Source organism: Carcharhinus amblyrhynchos, chromosome 3 (assembly GCF_965287045.1).
Source record: "Carcharhinus amblyrhynchos chromosome 3, sCarAmb.v2.hapA, whole genome shotgun sequence".
NCBI classification, from domain to species: domain Eukaryota; kingdom Metazoa; phylum Chordata; class Chondrichthyes; order Carcharhiniformes; family Carcharhinidae; genus Carcharhinus; species Carcharhinus amblyrhynchos.
The window spans coordinates 74,977,455-74,996,767 of NC_137326.1; the positions used below are offsets into that span (position 1 = coordinate 74,977,455).

The window sequence follows — 19,313 nt, forward strand, 5'->3', positions numbered from 1 at the left end:
TGGGATCTTGGCTTTATAAATAGGGGCATCAGGTACCAAAACAATGAAATTATGTAAACCTTTATAACACACTGGTTTGACTTCAGCTGAAATATTGTGTTTAATGTGCAGAAAATATTTCTGAGAATGATTCCGGGGATGAAAACATTCAGTTACAGTGAACTGGAAGAGCTGAGTCTGTTCTGAGGAAAGATTGAGAGGAGGTTTGCTTGAGATGTTCAAAATTATGAGGGGTCCGGACAGAGTCGATCAGGACAAACTGTTTCCATTGGCAGAAGCATGGAGAACTAGAGGGACACAGAAATAAGGTGATTGTCAAAAGAACCAAAGATGACATAAGGGAAAACTTCTTTTACATGGCATGTGGTTAGAACCTGGAATGCACTGCCTGAGAATGTGGTGGAGGTAGATTCAATCATTCAAAAGGGAATTTGATCATTATCGGAGGAGACCAAAAACATAGAGCTGTGGGGGAAAGGCCAGGAAATGGAGTTACTGAGTAGCTTGGACAGAGAACAGACATGGACATGATGGAACAAATGGTCCCCTTCTGCGCTGGAATCATTCTATGATACTCAGGGACAAAGAGTGTGGACATTTATAGAACTGCTGATGCTAAAGATAACAAGAAATTGTTGCAGACTTGAACATGAAGACAGTTGTTAGAGTAAAACTGAGGCCCCACAACAGTGTTAACAAGATTCTGAAGCTGCATGGCATCCTCATCAATTAGAGCCATTGAGAAGGTACTTACTCACACACTCTCCATATACCAAAATGACTTTAATAGCTTGAATAACTTTGATGCGAACAAAGTGGAGATTTCACAGAGGCTCAGGTAGCTTCAAACAAACCAGACATTTATTCATGGGCATGAAGAGAGGTGAGGGACAAATGTTGATGGTTGTCACTAGGGCATTGACTAGTGCTGGAAAAGTCACACTGCTTAGCAATAAACCAACATGACAACTGTATTTAAAAAGGATAACAAATAATCCAGAAAACTCCATTCAACTTGCATCAAAAATGACTAAAAGAAATTTTCACCTGATTATTGGCAGCACACATGAGGATTACCAGCATATGAATAACTTAGCAAATAACAACTGACAGAAAGGAAAAGATCACACAAACAAGGACAAGGAGCAGAAGTGGGCCATTCAGCCCCTCGAGCCTGCTCCAGCATTTAATAAGATCATGGCTGATCTGACAGTAACCTCAAATCTGCACCCACTTACCCCCAATACTCTATCACCCTCTTTGCTTACCAAGAATCAATTCACCTCTGCCTTAAAAATATTCAAAGACTGCTTCCACTGCCTTTTCAGGAAGAGAGTTCAAAACACATGATCCTCTGAGAGAAATAATTTCACCTTATTTCTGTTTTAAATGGGTGAACCCTCATCCTGCCAGGCCAATCTCCTTGAGGAAACAATATTTGAAGTCAGTTGTGGAAAGCTTATGATAATGCACTCAATCTTCCAGGACACTTTTGACAACTTCTGTACGTAATGCTGCAAAATCAATGGAAGGAAGGAAAAGACATTTAATTACAGCTTGGGCAGGAATTACCTGATGTTGGGTCTGGCAATGCCATTGCCAATAATGAAATGAAGTTTTTCCAGGTTTGACATTGGTCTGTCTGTGATAGAATTTTCACCCAAAACTGTCTCCTCTCCACACGATAGATCCTCTAGAACCTGCGACATCAACCAGAAGGCCAACGTTACTAGAGCATTTTGGAACCAGATTTACAGCATTGCAGGTTGTGAAGTGACTTGGAAATATATTGCTTTTCTTTCACTGTCGCTGGGTCAAAATCCTGGAATTCCCTTCCTAAGTGCACTGTACCTATACCACATGGATGCAATTGTTCAAGAGGGCAGCTCACCACCCACCTTCTCAAGGGCAACTAGGGATAGATAATAAATGCTGGTCTAGCCAGTGAGGCCCAAATCCCTTAAATGAATAAAAATATGTGTCCCAGACTACTAGTTGTGTTGCTGGGAGGGTGCGTGGCAGATACATGGGAACACCACTACCCGCAAGTTTGCCTCCAAGCCACTCACCATCGCGACCTGGAAATATTTCACCATTCCTTCACTGTCACGGGATAAAAATCCCTGGATTTCACTCTCTAACAGCACAATGGGTGCACCTACATATGGACTGCAATGGTTCAAGATAAAAGTGGATGAATCCCCAGGCCCAGATGAGATGTATCCTAGGCTGCTGTGTGAGGCAAGAGAGAAGATTGCAGGGGCTCTGATGCTAATTTTCAAATCCTCTCTGGCCACAGGAGAGTTGTCAGAGATCTGGAGGACAGCTAGTGTGGTACCATCCATTATTCAAGATAGGAAATAGGGAAAAACCAGGTAATTTCAGGCCAGTGAATCGAACATCCATAGTAGGGAAATAATTGGAAAAGATTCTAAGGGATGGAATTAATCTCTACTTGGAGAGGCAAGTGTGAGGCAATGCATTTTGGAAGGTCTAATACAGATAGGAAATAAACAGTAAATCGCACAACCCTTAAGAGTACTGATAGGCAAAGGGATCTGGGTGTACAAGTGCACAGGTCACTGAAAGTGGCAATGCAGGTGGAGAAGGTAGTCAAGAAGGCATATGGCATGCCTGCCTTCATCGGCCAGGGTATTGAGTTTAAAAATTGGCAAGTCATGTTGCAGCTTTATATAAGCTTAGTTAGCCTGCACTTGGAATATAGTGTTTAATTCTGGTCACCACACTACCAGAAGGATGTGGAGGCTTTGGAGAGGGTACAGAAAAGATTTATCAGGATGTTGTCTGGTATGGAGGGCATTAGCTATAAGGAGAGGTTGGACAAACTTGGTTTATTCTCACTGAAGCGACAGAGGTTGAGGGGAGACCTGATAGAAGTCTTCAAGATTATGAGAGGCATGGATGGAATGCATAGTCAGAATCTTTTTCCCAGGGTGGAAGAGTCAATTACAAGGGGCCAGAGGTTTAAGGTGCAAGGTGCAAGGGGCAATGTTTAAAGGCAATGTACAAGGTAGATCTTTTACACAGAGAGTAGTGGGTGCCTGAAACTCGTTGCTGGAGGAGGTAGTGGAAGCAGATATGGTAGTGACTTTTAGTGGCTGGTGCAGACAAGATGGACTGAAAAGCCTCTTCCTGTGCTATGAAACTCTATACCTCTATGACTATGACTAAGGCAGGTCATCAAAACATTTGTTGGGGCAATCCGGGATGGTTAGCCACATTCCAGGAAAGGATAAAGAAAAAGTTGGATTGCTATTTCCAAATGCCAGGACAATTTGCCACTGTGAAAATGGTGAGGTTTGGTCAGGTATTTTTAAAGAAGCATCTGTTCTAGTTTCCAGACAGCTGCGAACACACTCAATAAGATTGGTGAATGGCTTAGTTACTTATGGGGAGGATCTGGGGTGGAAACCTGGCAAAGTTGGGGACAATCTAAGAGTAGGACCTCAAGATCATTCTTTTGTTCTTGCATTTTCCGTCTGACAGGCTGGCTCATTGCCAGCAAGATAGCAGCATCAAGAGGTGACAATGAGGAGACACTCGAGATGACAATCATATGTCAAACTGTAATTGAATGCTAGGGGTATTGGGGGGGGGGGGTGCAGAGGGGGAGAATCAGCTGATTTCAGGGGCCAGGTTGCAAACTGGGGGTTTGTGGAGGTGGGGGATGGAAATAATCAGGAGCAAGACAGGCCAGAGAGAGGCTGGAATCAGCAGAGGTGGTAGTGGGGGAGGTGAAGATTTTTGCTTTAAGGGTCGGGGCTAGGGGAAATCTGCTACTTCTCCAGTACATAGGCCAAGGAGGCCTGTAAAAGGCACATCCATTCTGGAATTGGCAGTTTCCATCTCCCTTTCATCTCCCAGTTTCCCCCAGTCCTGGCAAACCTGGCTGGCATGATGTGGAGAATTAGAGTCAACCCGGAGTCGCTGAGCAGGGACTGATAGCCAAGGTCTGCACACATGAGGACAGCCTCAGCCGGGATCTTGAGTTCATGTCACACTATCTGTAACCCCCACAACTTGCCTGGGCTTGCAAAATCTCACTAACTATCCTGGCTGGAGACAATACACATCTCTTTAACCTGTGCTTATTGTGCTCTCCACTCACATTGTCTGTACCTTTAAGACTTGATTACCTGTAAAGACTCTCATTCCAACCATTATTTTGTAAATTGAGTTTATGTCTTACCTGATAAAGGGGCAGCGCTGCGAAAGCTTGTGGCTTTAGCTACCAAGTAAACCTGTTGGACTTTAACCTGGTGTTGTGAAACCTTGCTGGCAGTAGTTCAATTTAAATCAGGCTCCTGGTTACACTGTTGGGAGCCTTTTTCAATACAATAATGAAGAGTCATAACCCTTCCCAATGTGGGATACGTGCATGACTTGAAAACCACCTCCACAAAAACAGCACCAGCTACTTATATGGCAGGTTGAGAATGCATTTCCTGGTTTTTTTTTCAGGGATTAACCAGTGGCCCTTGCCTGCTGTGTGGAAATTAATATCAAAGCTGAGATATTAGCATGTAGGGGGAGATAAACTGCAACATAACTCTCAACAGTCCTTCACCAACAAAAACATCCCCAGTACCAAAATATCCAATTCTCCTAAACCCAACAGCTTACAGTGGAGCTGACAGAATATGTCACAAAATGGGAAACCACTGGTTTCTGTGGCAGAATAATGAAATAAATACACTGACCTTACGTCGTGACCATGGGTTATCAAACAGGGAAAAACCTCATAAGGAACACAACCAACTGTCACTGTCACCCAGCAGTAAGTCCACGTGACTAACATGTACTAACACTGTACACATGTCCTGACGTATTACCATGATGACAATGTCGGTTTTGAGGTCACTCACATTTAACTTTGAGGAGAGTTTCTTGTTCAAATTCTTGGAGTTTCTGCCATGATTTGGACCCTGGAAATGAATGAAAGCTTGAGTTACTGTCCACAGCGGATCTTTACTGCTCTTCAAATCCTCATGATTTCTGAAACCTTGAAAAACTTCCAGATGTTCCTTGTTCTTTTCTCCCTTGTAAGAAAATTCACTGCTGCTGGCCAAAAGATTGAGGGCAGAATTGCACCCATATCCACCCCCACCGCCCCCGCCCCTCCACACCCCCACGCCCCCGCCTCCACTCTGCAATGTATTTTCCAGTGGTGAAGATGGCTCACCATAGGCCCCTGGCAAGATGTTTCAGTCCTGCTGATGTTTATGGCATTTTGTGTGGTTCACCCATGCTGCTGTTAAGGGAGAACCTGCTGGGGGTGGTGGGGGCGCTGTGTGAAGGGACTAGAAAATGTTATGGTGGTGGGAACATCCTACCCTGAGAATTACCTCTGTTGGTCTTTCTTCAATTGATCTTCTGGGTCCCAGGACATAATAATCCTTAATAATGGTGCAGGAGTTTTCAGTCTCCCATCCTCTACATATCCTCTGGCTCAAAGGAAGGCACTAAGATGTAAGACATATCATTCTCTAATTTTTTTACATTAATTTTTATGGGACATGAAGATCGTGGGCTGGCCTTCATTTATTGACCTCCCCTAAATGTCTTCCAATTCAAAGGCATTTGAGAATCAACCACATTGCTGGGTTTAGAGTTAAATGTAGGCCAGGTAAGGGCAGTAGACCAGGTAAGGGCACTACATTTCCTTCCCCAAAGGGATATTAGTGAACCAGATGGGTTTTTACAACAATCAACAATGGTTTCATGGTCATCATTAGTTTTTTTATAAGACTTAAATTACATTTTTATTGAATTCAAATTCCACTATCTGCCATGGCAGGATTTGAACCTGGGTCTCCAAGTCTTGCTTTGGTATTGCTAGTCTATTGACAAAACCATTGCTCCACCTCTCCTAGAGTGTGGGATAAATTGGCAGGTGGTCACCAGGCAGCCCACTCAAACCATAAAGGCAGGAACTGTCCAGACCATCCATCTGCCTCTGACTGACAAGGCCAGTTCCTAAATCATTTCTTCTGATCACCAATCCCTGAGAATTAGCAAAACTCTCCTGGAAAGAGGTAAGTGAAACCTGAAGGCCTATTGAGATGGAATCTATCAGCAGGTGCGCGGACTGTCAGACGTAGGAGAGTGCTATGTAAACACTACTTCCAATTGGGGAAAAGAGTACATGACAATATTCAGCTCATCAAATAGTCCTGCTGTGGTGAGTGTGTTGGAATGGAAGGAAGGGAGGAACTCAGGAAAATTGCAATCGCTAGAGAAGTGGTACTGAGTAAATTATTAGAGCTACGGATAACAAAAATACCTGTCCTGATGGACTTCATATTAGGTTCTTAAAAGAAGTGACTAATGAGATATTTGATGTAGTGTTTTAATTTTCCAAAATTTCCTAGATTTGGGGAAGGTTCCATAGATTGGAATACACAAATGTAACTCCATTATTTAAAAAATGAGGGAGACACAAACTATAGGCCAGTTAGCTTAACATTTGTCATAGGGAAAATGTTAGAAGCTATTATTAAAGAGGTTATAGCAGAGAAGTGGGATGAGTTCATGGTATTTAGGCAGAGTGATAGGTTATCTGGGAAAGGTGGGATGTAGATTTGAGTTTACTATCAGATCAGCCATGATCTTATCAAATGGAGCAGCAGTTCTGAAGGGCCGACTGGCCCACAGCTGCTTCTTATTCGCACGTTTGTATACTATACGCCCGATGTAACGATTACAGAAAATCTGCTCCTTGATCCACAGTAACGCTCTCTTAACTGCCCTCTGAAATCGCCTAGTTCTCAGTTCAAGGACAACTAGGGATGGGTAACAAATGCTGGTCTTGCAGTGACTCCTACATCCCAAGAAAGAATAAATTAAGGAAACAATGAGGTCTATATTGGAATATCACTGTAGACTAAATCAGTCAACATTCAAACCAATATAAGCAACAGAATTGGACTAAACGACACTAATCAAAAGAATAAGGATATGGGTAACATTCTGGTTCAAGTATTAATTCTCATGTACAAACTCCAGACAACAGCAGGTAGCATTGTATCAGCATTTATAGAGTTAACTATACCTCACTCACAGCCTGATCAGTGGCCAAGTGAACCTTGGACATCTTGCCAATGGAGTTGTTGCGCTTCTCAGAGGGCTGAGCATATGTCCTGGGCTCTGGCAGATCTCCCATGAATCTCAGAATAATAGTCCAGACTGCCATGGAAGCCTAAGGTGGACAAAGTTTTCACATTAATAAGAACACACACATTCGGAATCAAAGATCCCTGTCATACCAATTAATAGATAGAATCTTAGAAATGAATTCCACCTCAATTCTATCCTACAGGTCACTAAACACCTGGACTTTAACACTGTCCAATGAATCACCTCATAGGGCCCATAATCTATCCCTTTTCTGTCAGTATTGATTTTACTAATACCATTCTTTGTCAGTGTAAAATCACAAGCATTCAGTCCAAATATCTCTCATTGTAAGAATATTCTTAACTCAAATACTCACTTTGTTAAAAGAACACTGTCCCATGAATCCTGTGCACTGACCTGTGACAGATTGAGGAAACTATGTCTCTTTTATTTGATATATCTTTTATTGATGCAGTCACCCTGAAGTCAATGAGTAAATTTCTCCTCCAGATGGTAGGAATTCACTTACTAGAGAATCAATTTCATCTTCATGAAAGAGCAGTGGGTAGCGGAGAGCTCGCTGAATGTGAGTGTGAGTTGCGGAGCGCTGGAAGTAAGTGGCAGCATATTTTGGAAAGGTGTACTGGGCAAGATCATCCTCTTCATCAGACTCAGAAGGCAGAGAGATATCATCCAGATCAAACTCCTGTTTCACTTCCAAGTCCTGAAAAGAAATCAACAGCATGAGCAGGAGGAAGAGATCTCAGTCATACAAACAGTGTTCCCAGTATTTCAGAGATCCCAGTGGTACAGAGATCCCAGTGATAAAGAGAGGGTTCCTAGCAACACTAGAATGTTCCCAGTGATATAGAAATCCCAGTAAAACAGAGATCCCAGTAATACAGAGAGTGTTCCCAGCAATAGAGAGTGTTTCCAGTGGTACAGGCTTCCCAGTGATAAAGAGAGAGCTCCAGCGATAAAGAGAGCTCCCAGTAATACAGAGAGAGTTGCCAGTGATACAGAGACTCCAGTGATAGAGATAATGTTCCCAGTGATACAGAGAGTGTTCCCAGTGGTAAGAGATCCCAGTGATAAAGAGAGGGTTCCCAGCAATACTCGAATGTTCCCAGCGGTATAGAGATCCCAGTAATACAGAATGTGTTCCCAGTGTTAGAGAGATCCCAGTGATACAGAGAGTGTTCCCAGTGATACAGAGATCCCAGTCATACAGAGAGTGTTGCCAGTGATAGAGTGTTGCCAGTGATACAGAGTGTTGCCAGCGATACAGAGTGTTGTCAGCGATACAGAGAGTGTTGCCAGCGATACAGAGAATGTTCCCAGTGATATAGAGAATGTTCCCAGTGATACAAAGAGTCTTCCCAGTGATAAGAAGGTGTTCCCAGTGTTAAGAAAGTGTTCCCAGTGATATAGAGAATGTTCCCAGTGATACAAAGAGTCTTCCCAGTGATAAGAAGGTGTTCCCAGTGTTAAGAAAGTGTTCCCAGTGATACATGAGGTGTTCCCAGTGATACAGAGTGGGTTCCCAGTGATACATAGTGTGTACTCAATTTTACAGAGAGTGTTCCCAGTGATACAGTGATCCCAGTGATACAGAGAATGTTCCCAATGATACAGAGAGTATTGCCAGTGATACAGAGAGTCTTCTCAGTGATACAGAAAGTATTCCCAGTGATACAGAGATCCCAGTGATACAGAAAGTGTTCCCAGTGATACAGAGTGTTCCCAGTGATACAGAGATCTGATTGATACAGAGAGTGTTCCCTGTGGTGCAGAGATCCCCGTAATAAAGACTGTGTTCCCAGTGAGACAGAGAATGTTCCCACTGAGACAGGGAACCCAGTGATACAGGGGGTATTTTTAGTGGTACAGAAATCCCAGTGAGACAGAGAGTGCTTCCAGTGAGACAGAGGGTGTTCCCAGTGATGCAGACAGTGTTTCCCATGGTACAGAAATTCCAGTGGTACAGACAGTGTTCACTGTGGTGCACAGACTGTTACCAGTCATACAGAGATCCCAGTGATACAGAATGTGTTCCCAGTGATACAGAGACCCCAGTAATACAGAGGGTGTTCCCAGTGATACAGAGCATTCCCAGTGATACAGGGGTCCCAGAGATACAGAGATTCCAGAGACACAGAAATCTCACAGATACAGAGGGTATTTCCAGTGGTACAGAGATCTCAGTGATCAAGAGCGTGTTCTCAGCAACACAAAGAGTGTTCCTTGTGATATAGAGAGCACACTAGTAAAGATTATGTTCCCAGTGAGACAGAGAGTATTCCCAGTGATACAGAGATCCCAGTGAGACAGAGTGTTCCCAGTGAGACAGAGTGTATTCGCAGTGATACAGAGAGTGTTTCTAGTGGTGCAGAAATTCCAGTGGTACAGAGAGTGTTCCCAGTGATACAGAGATTCCAGTGATACAGAGGGTGTTCCCAATGTTACAGAGAGTGTTCCCAATGTTACAGAGAGTGTTCCAAGTGACACAGAGTGCTCCCAGTAATACAGAAATGCCAGTGATACACAGTGTTCCCAGTGATACAGAGAGTGTTCCCAGTGATACAGAAATCCCATTGATACAGTGAGTGTTCCCAGTGATACACAGAATGTTCGCAGTGATACACAGAGTGTTTGCAATGATACAGAGTTCCCAATGATCCAGAGAATGTTCCCAGTGACACAGGGATCCTCGTCATACAGACAGGCATCAATGTCAACAAAATACTACAGATTCTGGATATCTGAAATAAAAACAGAAAATGTAGGAAAAATTTAGTAGGTCTGGCAACATTTGTGGAAAGAGTAACGTTTTGCGTCCACATGACCCTTCTACAGACTTGCTGCATTTAGCCAGCATTTTCTGTTTTCATCCCAGTAATGTAGATGGAGATGTTACTGATGAAAGACAGAGACCCCATGATATAGTAAGTGTTTCCAGTGACAGAGGCAGAAATCCCAGTGATTTATACTGAGATTCCAATGATAATGTTTACCTGTGATAAGGTTGAAATTCAGTGATGCTATCAGAAATCCCAATAATTCAGGCAGAAATCCCAAGTGAGTGATTGTAAAATCTGCCGGAAATAATTATAGTGTCTGATTCATAGCACACCTTTGTGAAAATGATGCCCAGTCTCTCTGAGCCATGTTCCCCGCACACTAATTCCCTTCACAGGCAGCTCAGGATCACTGGGCAAATTCTGGTTACAATTTCCCAAATGGTCAGTTACCTTGAAACCCCGAGGACTCTGGTCCTCCTGGCCAGCCAATACAGCGGGCAAAAAGGCGAAGATATTGTCCACAATGTCGAGTTCATTAAAGGACTCCGTCTTGGATTTCTGATGCTTTTTAATGTACTCCTCCCTCTGCCGTCTCTCCATCTCCATGTCCAGCTTGGCTATTCGTGACAGACGTTCCTTCAGAAAGAGCAGAGCTTAGATTTAGCACAGAACTGAAGAATCGGAAGATGTTGGAAAAAACAGAAACAACACTACAAAGGTGTTCACTTTTCAGTGGACACCTACACTTACAGCTTGCCATGACCCACTTCCAAACCTATAGCTCCTGCCAGGAGTCTGGGAATCTCCAGACTGGTTCAGCTCGCAGTTTAGGTTACATCAAGCGTAGTTCCACCCACAGAGTTACTGCACAGTGCCTACCTTGTGCACTGGGTAGTCCAAAAGGACATGAGTTCAAATCCCCCCTGACCCACCCTCCATCCCCTCACCATAACTCCAAAACTGAGCAGAACAGAAATCTAGGCTGGCACTCCAGTGCAGGGCTGACAGGGTGCCACACTGCCAGAGATGCCATTTTTCAAATGAGAAATCAAGCTGTCCTCTTGGATGGATGTAAAAATCTTGTGCCACTGTTCAGCGGAAAGTGAGCAAGTGTTTCCCAGTGTCCTCCTGGCCAATGTTTGTCTTGCAACTAATGTCACTGCAACAGGCTATCCATCCTGAGAAAGATAGTGATAGGCTTCGAGAGAACAGGCTGTGGAATGGGTAAATAAATGCAGTGCAGAAGTGTGTGAGGTGGCACATTTTGATATCAAGTATGAGAGACAACAAAAGCGAAATGGTACAACTTTGCAGGGGATGCTGGAAGAGAGAGTTTGGTTAGTCTTTGCGCAAAATCTTCCAAGGTGGCCAAACGTATTTCCAAAGCAGCTAAAGCCATGAGCTAAAGATTTGCAACGAGAGGCACAATGTTTTTTTGTTAGCTTATCTTCACAAATACTCCATTTCCCTTTGTGGAATGATGAGGAAGTGATGTAAGGAACTGATTATCAGCTTGTTGAACCACATTATAAATATTTCTTCTGCCAGCAAGTACTGGGTCTGGACTCAAACTTACATCTTCTGCGACTGTCTGTAAAGGCCTTCAGGTGCCCTGAGGTGGTGGAAGGTGCTATTTAAATGCAAATCTTCCTTCTTAACATTTACTGTAAATCCCTCTTTCACGCCTTGACATAAGGCTGCCGAGGTTCTACAGAAAACTACCTTGTGCTCCCCAGAAAACTGTGAAATTCATCCACTTCATAAAAGGAATTTTAATTTAATTAGTCACTTTAAAGCACGGCATTAGAAATAAGTTTCTGTTTGAGGTGTTTTTGTTTCCAATAGTGAAGTATTTTTTAATTGGAGCAGTTTGAGTGCTAGGTCTTGTTGAGCTGTCTCTCCCAGGCTGTGATAAATGAGCCAGAGCTGGAGTTCAGTGCATCCTGGAGCTGTTGTGGGGGAGAAGGTCTCATTTCTTAGATATGGGGGAACATGACAAATGCTGGATGGCAGCCATTAAATGTAAAAGATTGATCGGTGAGAATTGTTCAGTAAAGTGTTATTGAGATTGGGTTGTCAGGATATACTCAGACCTGTTTCATATCGTCAGCCTGTAGCTGCACATGCTTCAGGCTCACTGCCTGCTGCCTGGGATCCTCAGCAAAGTGAAGCTTCTGAGCTTCAACACGTCTCTGCATCTACAAAACATTTAAAAAGAGAAATACTTAAAGATATTTCGACTTATTAACTCATACTGTCTAATCATCCACAATCCCCTACACACACAGACCCTCCCCCCCCACACACACAGACTCTCCCACACACACATACAGACCCACCCCACACACATATACAGACCCTCCCCCCCCACACACACAGACTCTCCCACACACACATATACAGACCCACCCCACACACATATACAGACCCTCCCCCCCACACACACACAGACCCTCTTCCCTGCACACACACAGACCCTCCCCCCAACATATACACACACACACACACACACACACACACACACACACACACACACACACACACACACACACACACACACACCTCTTTCCCCAACACATTGCTGGTGTGTCAGTACTGAGGGACAGCTGCACTATCAGATGGGTCAGTACTGAGGGAGCACAACACTGCCAGATGGTCAGTGCTGAAGGAGCGTCGCACTGTCGGTGGGTCAGTACTGTGAGAGTGCTGTACTGTCAGAGGGTCAGTGCTGAAGGAGCGTCGCACTGTCGGTGGGTCAGTACTGTGAGAGTGCTGTACTGTCAGAGGGTTGGTACTGAGGAAGTGTCGCACTGTCACAGGGTCAGCACTGAGGAAGCACCGTACTGTCAGAGGGTCAGTACTGAGGCATCAGTCCACTGTCGGAAGGTCAGCACTGAGGGAGTGCTGCACTGTCACAGGGTCAGCACTGAGGCAGTGCCACACTGTCAGAGGGTCAGTACTGAGGCAGCGCCACACTGTCAGAGGGTCAGTGCTGAGGCAGCGCCACACTGTCAGAGGGTCAGTACTGAGGCAGCGCCACACTGTCAGAGGGTCAGTACTGAGGGAGTGCTGCACTGTCAGAGGGTCAGTACTGAGGGAGTGCTGCACTGTTGGAGGGTCACACTGTCGGTGGATCAGTGCTGAGGCAGTGCCACACTGTCAGAGGGTCAGTACTGAGGGAGTGCTGCACTGTCAGAGGGTCAGTACTGAGGGAGTGCCATACTGTCGGAATGTCGGTACTGAGGGAGTGCTGCACTGTCAGAGGGTCAGTACTGCGAGAGTGCCATACTGTCGGAATGTCGGTACTGAGGGAGTGCTGCACTACTGACGGTCACTACTGAGAGAGTGTCGTATTGTCGGAGGGTCGCACTGTAACTGGACCAGTGCTGAGGAAGCGCTGCATTGTCAGAGGGTCAGTGCCTAGGGAGTGCCACATTGTCAGAGGGTCAGTGCTGAGGGAGCGCCGGACAGTCAGAGGGTCAGTGCTGAGGGAGCGCCGGACAGTCAGAGGGTCAGTGCTGAGGGAGCGCCACACTGTCGGAGGGTCAGTACTGAGGCAACACTCCACAGTTGGAGGGTCAGTACTGAGGCAGCACTGCATTGTCAGAGGGTCAGCACTGAGGGAGAACTGCACTGTCGGAGGGTCAGCACTGAGGGAGAACTGCACTGTCGGAGGGTCAGCACTGAGGGAGAACTGCACTGTCGGAGGGTCAGTACTGAGGGAGAACTGCACTGTCAGAGGGTCAGTGCTGAGGGAGAACTGCACTGTCGGAGGGTCAGTGCTGAGGGAGAACTGCACTGTCGGAGGGTCAGTGCTGAGGGAGAACTGCACTGTCAGAGGGTCAGTGCTGAGGGAGAACTGCACTGTCGGAGGGTCAGCACTCAGGGAGTGCTGCACTGTCGGAGGGTCAGCACTGAGGGAGAACTGCACTGTCGGAGGGTCAGCACTGAGGGAGAACTGCACTGTCGGAGGGTCAGTACTGAGGGAGAGCTGCACTGTCAGAGGGTCAGCACTGAGGGAGAACTGCACTGTCGGAGGGTCAGTACTGAGGGAGAACTGCACTGTCAGAGGGTCAGCACTGAGGGAGAACTGCACTGTCGGAGGGTCAGTACTGAGGCAACACTCCACAGTTGGAGGGTCAGAACTGAGGGAGTGCCGCACTGTCGGAGGGTCAGTGCTGAGGGAGAACTGCACTGTCGGAGGGTCAGTGCTGAGGGAGAACTGCACTGTCAGAGGGTCAGTGCTGAGGGAGTGCTGCACTGTCGGAGGGTCAGTGCTGAGGGAGAACTGCACTGTCGGAGGGTCAGTGCTGAGGGAATGCTGCACTGTCAGAGGGTCAGCGCTGAGGGAGTGCTGCACTGTCGGAGGGTCAGTGCTGAGGGAGTGCTGCACTGTCGGAGGGTCAGTGCTGAGGGAGTGCTGCACTGTCGGAGGGTCAGTGCTGAGGGAGAACTGCACTGTCGGAGGGTCAGTGCTGAGGGAGTGCTGCACTGTCAGAGGGTCAGCACTGAGGGAATGCTGCACTGTCGGAGGGTCAGCGCTGAGGGAGTGCTGCACTGTCGGAGGGTCAGCACTGAGGGAATGCTGCACTGTCGGAGGGTCAGCACTGAGGGAGAACTGCACTGTCAAGAGGATCAGTACTGAGGGAGTGCTGCACTGTCAGAGGGTCAGCACTGAGGGAGAACTGCACTGTTGGAGGGTCAGCACTGAGCGAGTGCTGCACTGTCGGAGGGTCAGCACTGAGGGAGAACTGCACTGTCAAGAGGGTCAGTGCTGAGGGAGAACTGCACTGTCGGAGGGTCAGCACTGAGGGAGAACTGCACTGTCGGAGGGTCAGCACTGAGGGAGTGCCGCACTGTCGGAGGGTCAGCACTGAGGGAGTGCTGCACTGTCGGAGGGTCAACACTGAGGGAGAACTGCACTGTCGGAGGGTCAGCACTGAGGGAGAACTGCACTGTCGGAGGGTCAGTACTGAGGGAGAACTGCACTGTCGGAGGATCAGCACTGAGGGAGAACTGCACTGTCGGAGGGTCAACACTGAGGGAGAACTGCACTGTCGGAGGGTCAGCACTGAGGGAGAACTGCACTGTCGGAGGGTCAGCACTGAGGGAGAACTGCACTGTCGGACGGTCAGCACTGAGGGAGAACTGCACTGTCGGACGGTCAGCACTGAGGGAGAACTGCACTGTCGGAGGGTCAGTACTGAGGGAGTGCTGCACTGTCGGAGGGTCAGTGCTGAGGGAGTGCTGCACTGTCGGAGGGTCAGTGCTGAGGGAGAACTGCACTGTCGGAGGCTTGGTACTGAGGCAGCGCCACACTGTCGGAGGGTCAATATTGAGGGAGTGCCGCACTGTCAGACCTGAAAGCCTCCCTTCAATCACCAGCATGAGCCTTTCCTTCAATCACCAGCTACCCCCACTCCCCCCCAGTCAGCAGCATCAGGATACCTCCTCAAGTAACACCCTGCTGTGTGGTTGCCAAAGGCCTCACCCACTTCATGCCTCCTTTCAGGCTGCGTCTCTTGGAAGTGCACTGTCAGTGTGCCAGGGGCAATGCCAGTGCATATCACATCTATCCAGAGAATTCAACAGTGACTGTGAAAGGATCCACATTGAGGATCCCTTGGACTTTTATTTGAGCTGTGCCAATTGTTTGTGTTGGCTAAGAGCAGTCTCCAATAAAGGCATGCTGTTCAGGCATAAGAGTGAAAAGAAAATCCCCTTAAAAAGTGAATTTAGACTGTACAGCTGCTCTTTTGGAGAAGCACTTTGGAGTTAATGGACTGTGAAGAGCAACATAAATAAATAATTCTAATCCCTTCTTTGAACAAACCAGGAGCTGCCATTCAAGGAGATTGTAAAAGTTAATGGAGTATGAAATGTAAGTGAGCAAAGTACTCCAAAGCTTTTAAAAACTGCAGAGAGAACACCGTCCCCTGCAACCTCACACATCTTTAAAATTGACATGCTGATAATTCAAAGCATTTGAAAGCTACAGAGAGAAGACTAACCTCATGACTCCCATCCCAAGAGAGACCCCCAGTCTGAACTCCTCTAGCCCCACCTGAGCTCTGCAACTCGTATCTCCCTTTAAGGACCCTCTTCTGCACTATGGTGGTAGCTGCTTTGTCCATGAGCACCCTGAAGTGAGTGCTGAGAGGAACCCACCTCTTTGTTCCCCCTTGGAGTCCATGGCACCTGATCACCACTTTTAAGAATCTGTATAATTAGGGCGCAGGTGACTTCCCACAGTTGTATTCCACTTTGATCTCACTAATAGAACATAGAACATTACAGCGCAGTACAGGCCCTTCGACCCTCAATGTTGCGCCGACCAGTGGAACCAATCTAATGACCCTCTAACCTAAACTATTCCAATGTTATCCATAAACTGAGGGAGTGTCGTACTGTCAGAGGGTCACACATCTCATCTAATGAGACGAAAATCAGTGCAAATGAGGTCAGATCATGTTCTTGCCCTTTCTGGGTGAGGTCCTGGGTGGAACTATCCTTGAGCATCAGAAACCATCTAACGCCTGGTGCAAATCCCATTACAGGCATTTCACCAAATTCACCAGCCCAGTGGGATTTTCACTTAGTGCTAGCGGGGCTGGAGAATCGCCCCCTCTATCTCATAGCCTTTGTGCCATTGCTTACATCTCTCCTCTTTTTATGATAGCTCTTTCGAATCAGCATTCCCCTGGTGTAGGCTTGGATAATGGTTACGGCTTCCAGTCGTTTACTTTGATTTTGTCGAACCAGGTATCCGCGACACTGTGCCTGGAATAGGATCACCCTCCTGCGGGTTTCTTCATAATCTTTAGCTATTTTCTGGGAGTGGCATAGCGCCTGTAATCTCTGGAAACCATGCCTCCACTAGGGTAAAAAAAATCACAATCGTCACAAACAAATACAATTTTTGGACTCCATGTTACACAAGGGAACCTGCTGTGTTAATCCTTGCCAACATTAACTCCAATGCCCCACTCTCTCCCCATAGCCTTACAGGAATCTCAACCTAATTCCTCTGCACCGTTCTCCCCCCATGGCCCTGTATCAGCCTCAAATTAATTCCTCTGTACTGTTCTCCCCCCATAGCCCTGTATCAGCCTCAAATTAATTCCTCTACATTGCTTTCTCCCCACAGCCCTGTACCAGCTTCAAACTAAACCCCAATACCCCTCTATCTCCCCATTGCCCTGTATCAATCTCAACCTAATTCCTCTGCACTGCTCTCTCCCAATAGCTTTGTACCAATCCCAACCTAATTTCACTGCCCCACTCTCTCCATATACCCATATATCAATCACAAACTAATCCCACTGCCCCATTCTCTCCCCATAGCCTTATATCAATTACAAACTAATCTCACTGCTCTGCTCTCTCATTATAGCCAAGAATCAATTTCAAACTAATAATGGTCTCACCCATAGTCCTGTATCTTCCCAAACTAATTCCATTGCACTGTTCTCGTATCGTAGCCCGGTATCAATCCTAAACTAATCTAACTGACTTGGATTTTCCTCATAGTCCCGTATCAATCCCAAAATAATTACATGACCTTGCCCTCTCCCATTGTCCTCTATCAATCCCAAATTAATCCCACTGCCCTGCTTACCCCATAACTCTGTATCACTGTCCGCTATCAATCTCAAACTAATCCCACTGTGCCGCTATCTCCCCAAAGCTCTTTATCAATCCCATCCCAAAATAATTTCACTGCCGCCTTTTTCTCCATATCCCTGTATCAACCCAAAATAATGCCACAGCCCCTTTCTCTCCAAAGACCTGTATATCACAAATAAAAAAACAATATTCATTTATAGATTGTAACATTGCAAAACCCCCCAAAGTACTTCACAGGATGGTTAGTAAATAAGAGTCACATAGGGAGATATCTAGGGAGCTGAATACAAAATGACATCATGGTTAGGGTCTTAATTACATAATGGATTGGTGGTCTTAGTGACATCACAGATAGGCGGTCTTAGTGACATCACGGATGGGTGGGCTTGTGACATCATGGTTAGTAGTCTGAGGGATGACATGAATTAATGAATCAATGTAGATTATCCGCCCAGTTAGCACGTCCATGCCTTGGAGAGATTCTGATAGGCTGCTGCTAATATAGGGGGAAGGAAGAAGTTACCAAATGATATTTCTTGCGACACTGGGATCCTCTCCAGTGACTCTGGATAATACAGGCTGCTTTCCTCTGTCTCAGGAAGTTCTTCCTGAAAAAGTAATAACAGAATAAAAATGTGAAAGTAAAACCACTGCAAGTTTCAGATTCAATGCTTCTGTTATATCTAATTTCATTCTGTGTGTCTCTGTTTCATGATTGGTCTTCATTCAACCAGACATCTGGAGGTGAGAGCCCTCTCCCTCAATTAGGGAGAAGGAATGGACAATCCAAATAGACTGTCCAGACAAACCATCCAGGCAAACAGGCTATCTGCTCTGGTCATCTATATGAAATGATAGGGGTTGATTTGGAGCTGATGCATGTCATTAAATAGATTGTTAATGCCAATGGATTATTAATGACTAAATAAGTGTCATTAGATATTGTTCAAGGCATCCTATAGACAAGTTACAGTGCAGAAAGAGGCCATTCAGCTATCAAATCTGCACAGGTCAAAAAGAGAAGAAAAAACTGGCAGCTCATTTTGATCCCACTTTCAATACCTGGTCAGTAGTCTTGCAGGTTTCAGCACTTCAGATGCAGATCCAGGTACCTTTTAAATGAGTTGAGTGTTTCAGCCTCAATCACTAATTCAGGCAGCAAATTCCAGACACCCGCCACCCTCTGAGTGAAAAGTTTTTACTCATGTCCCCTCTAATCCTTCTACCACTCATCTTAAATCTGTGCTCACTGGCAATGGACCCCTCAGCTAGGGGAAATAAGACTTTCCTGTCTAGGCTCTGCATAATTTTGTACATCTCAATTATATCATTCTTTAGCCTCCTCTGTTCTAAGGAAAACAATCCTATCATATTGAATCTCTGCAATAGCTGCAATTTTCAAGCCCTGGCATCATTCCTTTAAATTCCCTCTGCATTCTCTCCAGAGCTATGCACAAAATTCTAACTGTGGCCTAACCAGCATTTTATACATTTCCTTCATTATATCCCTGCTTTTGTATTCGCCCGATAAAGGAAAGCATTCTATAGGCTTTGTTGACCACTTTGTCCACCTGTCCTGCCACCTTCAGGGGCCTGTTGACATTCACACCAAGATCTCTCACTTTCTCAACCCTTCTCAAAATCCTCCCATTTACTGAGTATTCCCTCGCTTTGTTTGCCTCATACTTTTCCAGATTGAATTCGATTTGCCACTACTCAAGCAAACCATCATTATCATTCTGGAGTCAA

At 45.8% G+C, this 19,313-nt stretch overlaps 1 protein-coding gene across 4 annotated transcripts in view; it reads right to left on the bottom strand.

The window, feature by feature from the left end:
* The window catches only part of LOC145340854 (unconventional myosin-VIIa-like), a 183,212-nt gene that overhangs the window by 73,121 nt on the left and 90,778 nt on the right, over positions 1–19,313 (bottom strand). For 3 of the 4 annotated variants that reach the window (XM_080185314.1, XM_080185313.1, XM_080185316.1), the window contains 8 exons: positions 18,088–18,172; positions 16,596–16,814; positions 12,032–12,136; positions 10,389–10,574; positions 7,667–7,861; positions 7,073–7,219; positions 4,887–4,946; positions 1,573–1,700 (listed from right to left, as the gene is read on the bottom strand). In XM_080185314.1, coding sequence (XP_080041440.1) covers positions 1,573–1,700; positions 4,887–4,946; positions 7,073–7,219; positions 7,667–7,861; positions 10,389–10,574; positions 12,032–12,136; positions 16,596–16,814; positions 18,088–18,172 — 1,125 coding nt within the window. The remainder of the gene's footprint in view (positions 1–1,572; positions 1,701–4,886; positions 4,947–7,072; positions 7,220–7,666; positions 7,862–10,388; positions 10,575–12,031; positions 12,137–16,595; positions 16,815–18,087; positions 18,173–19,313) is intronic. The other variant, XM_080185315.1, reaches the window with a different exon arrangement.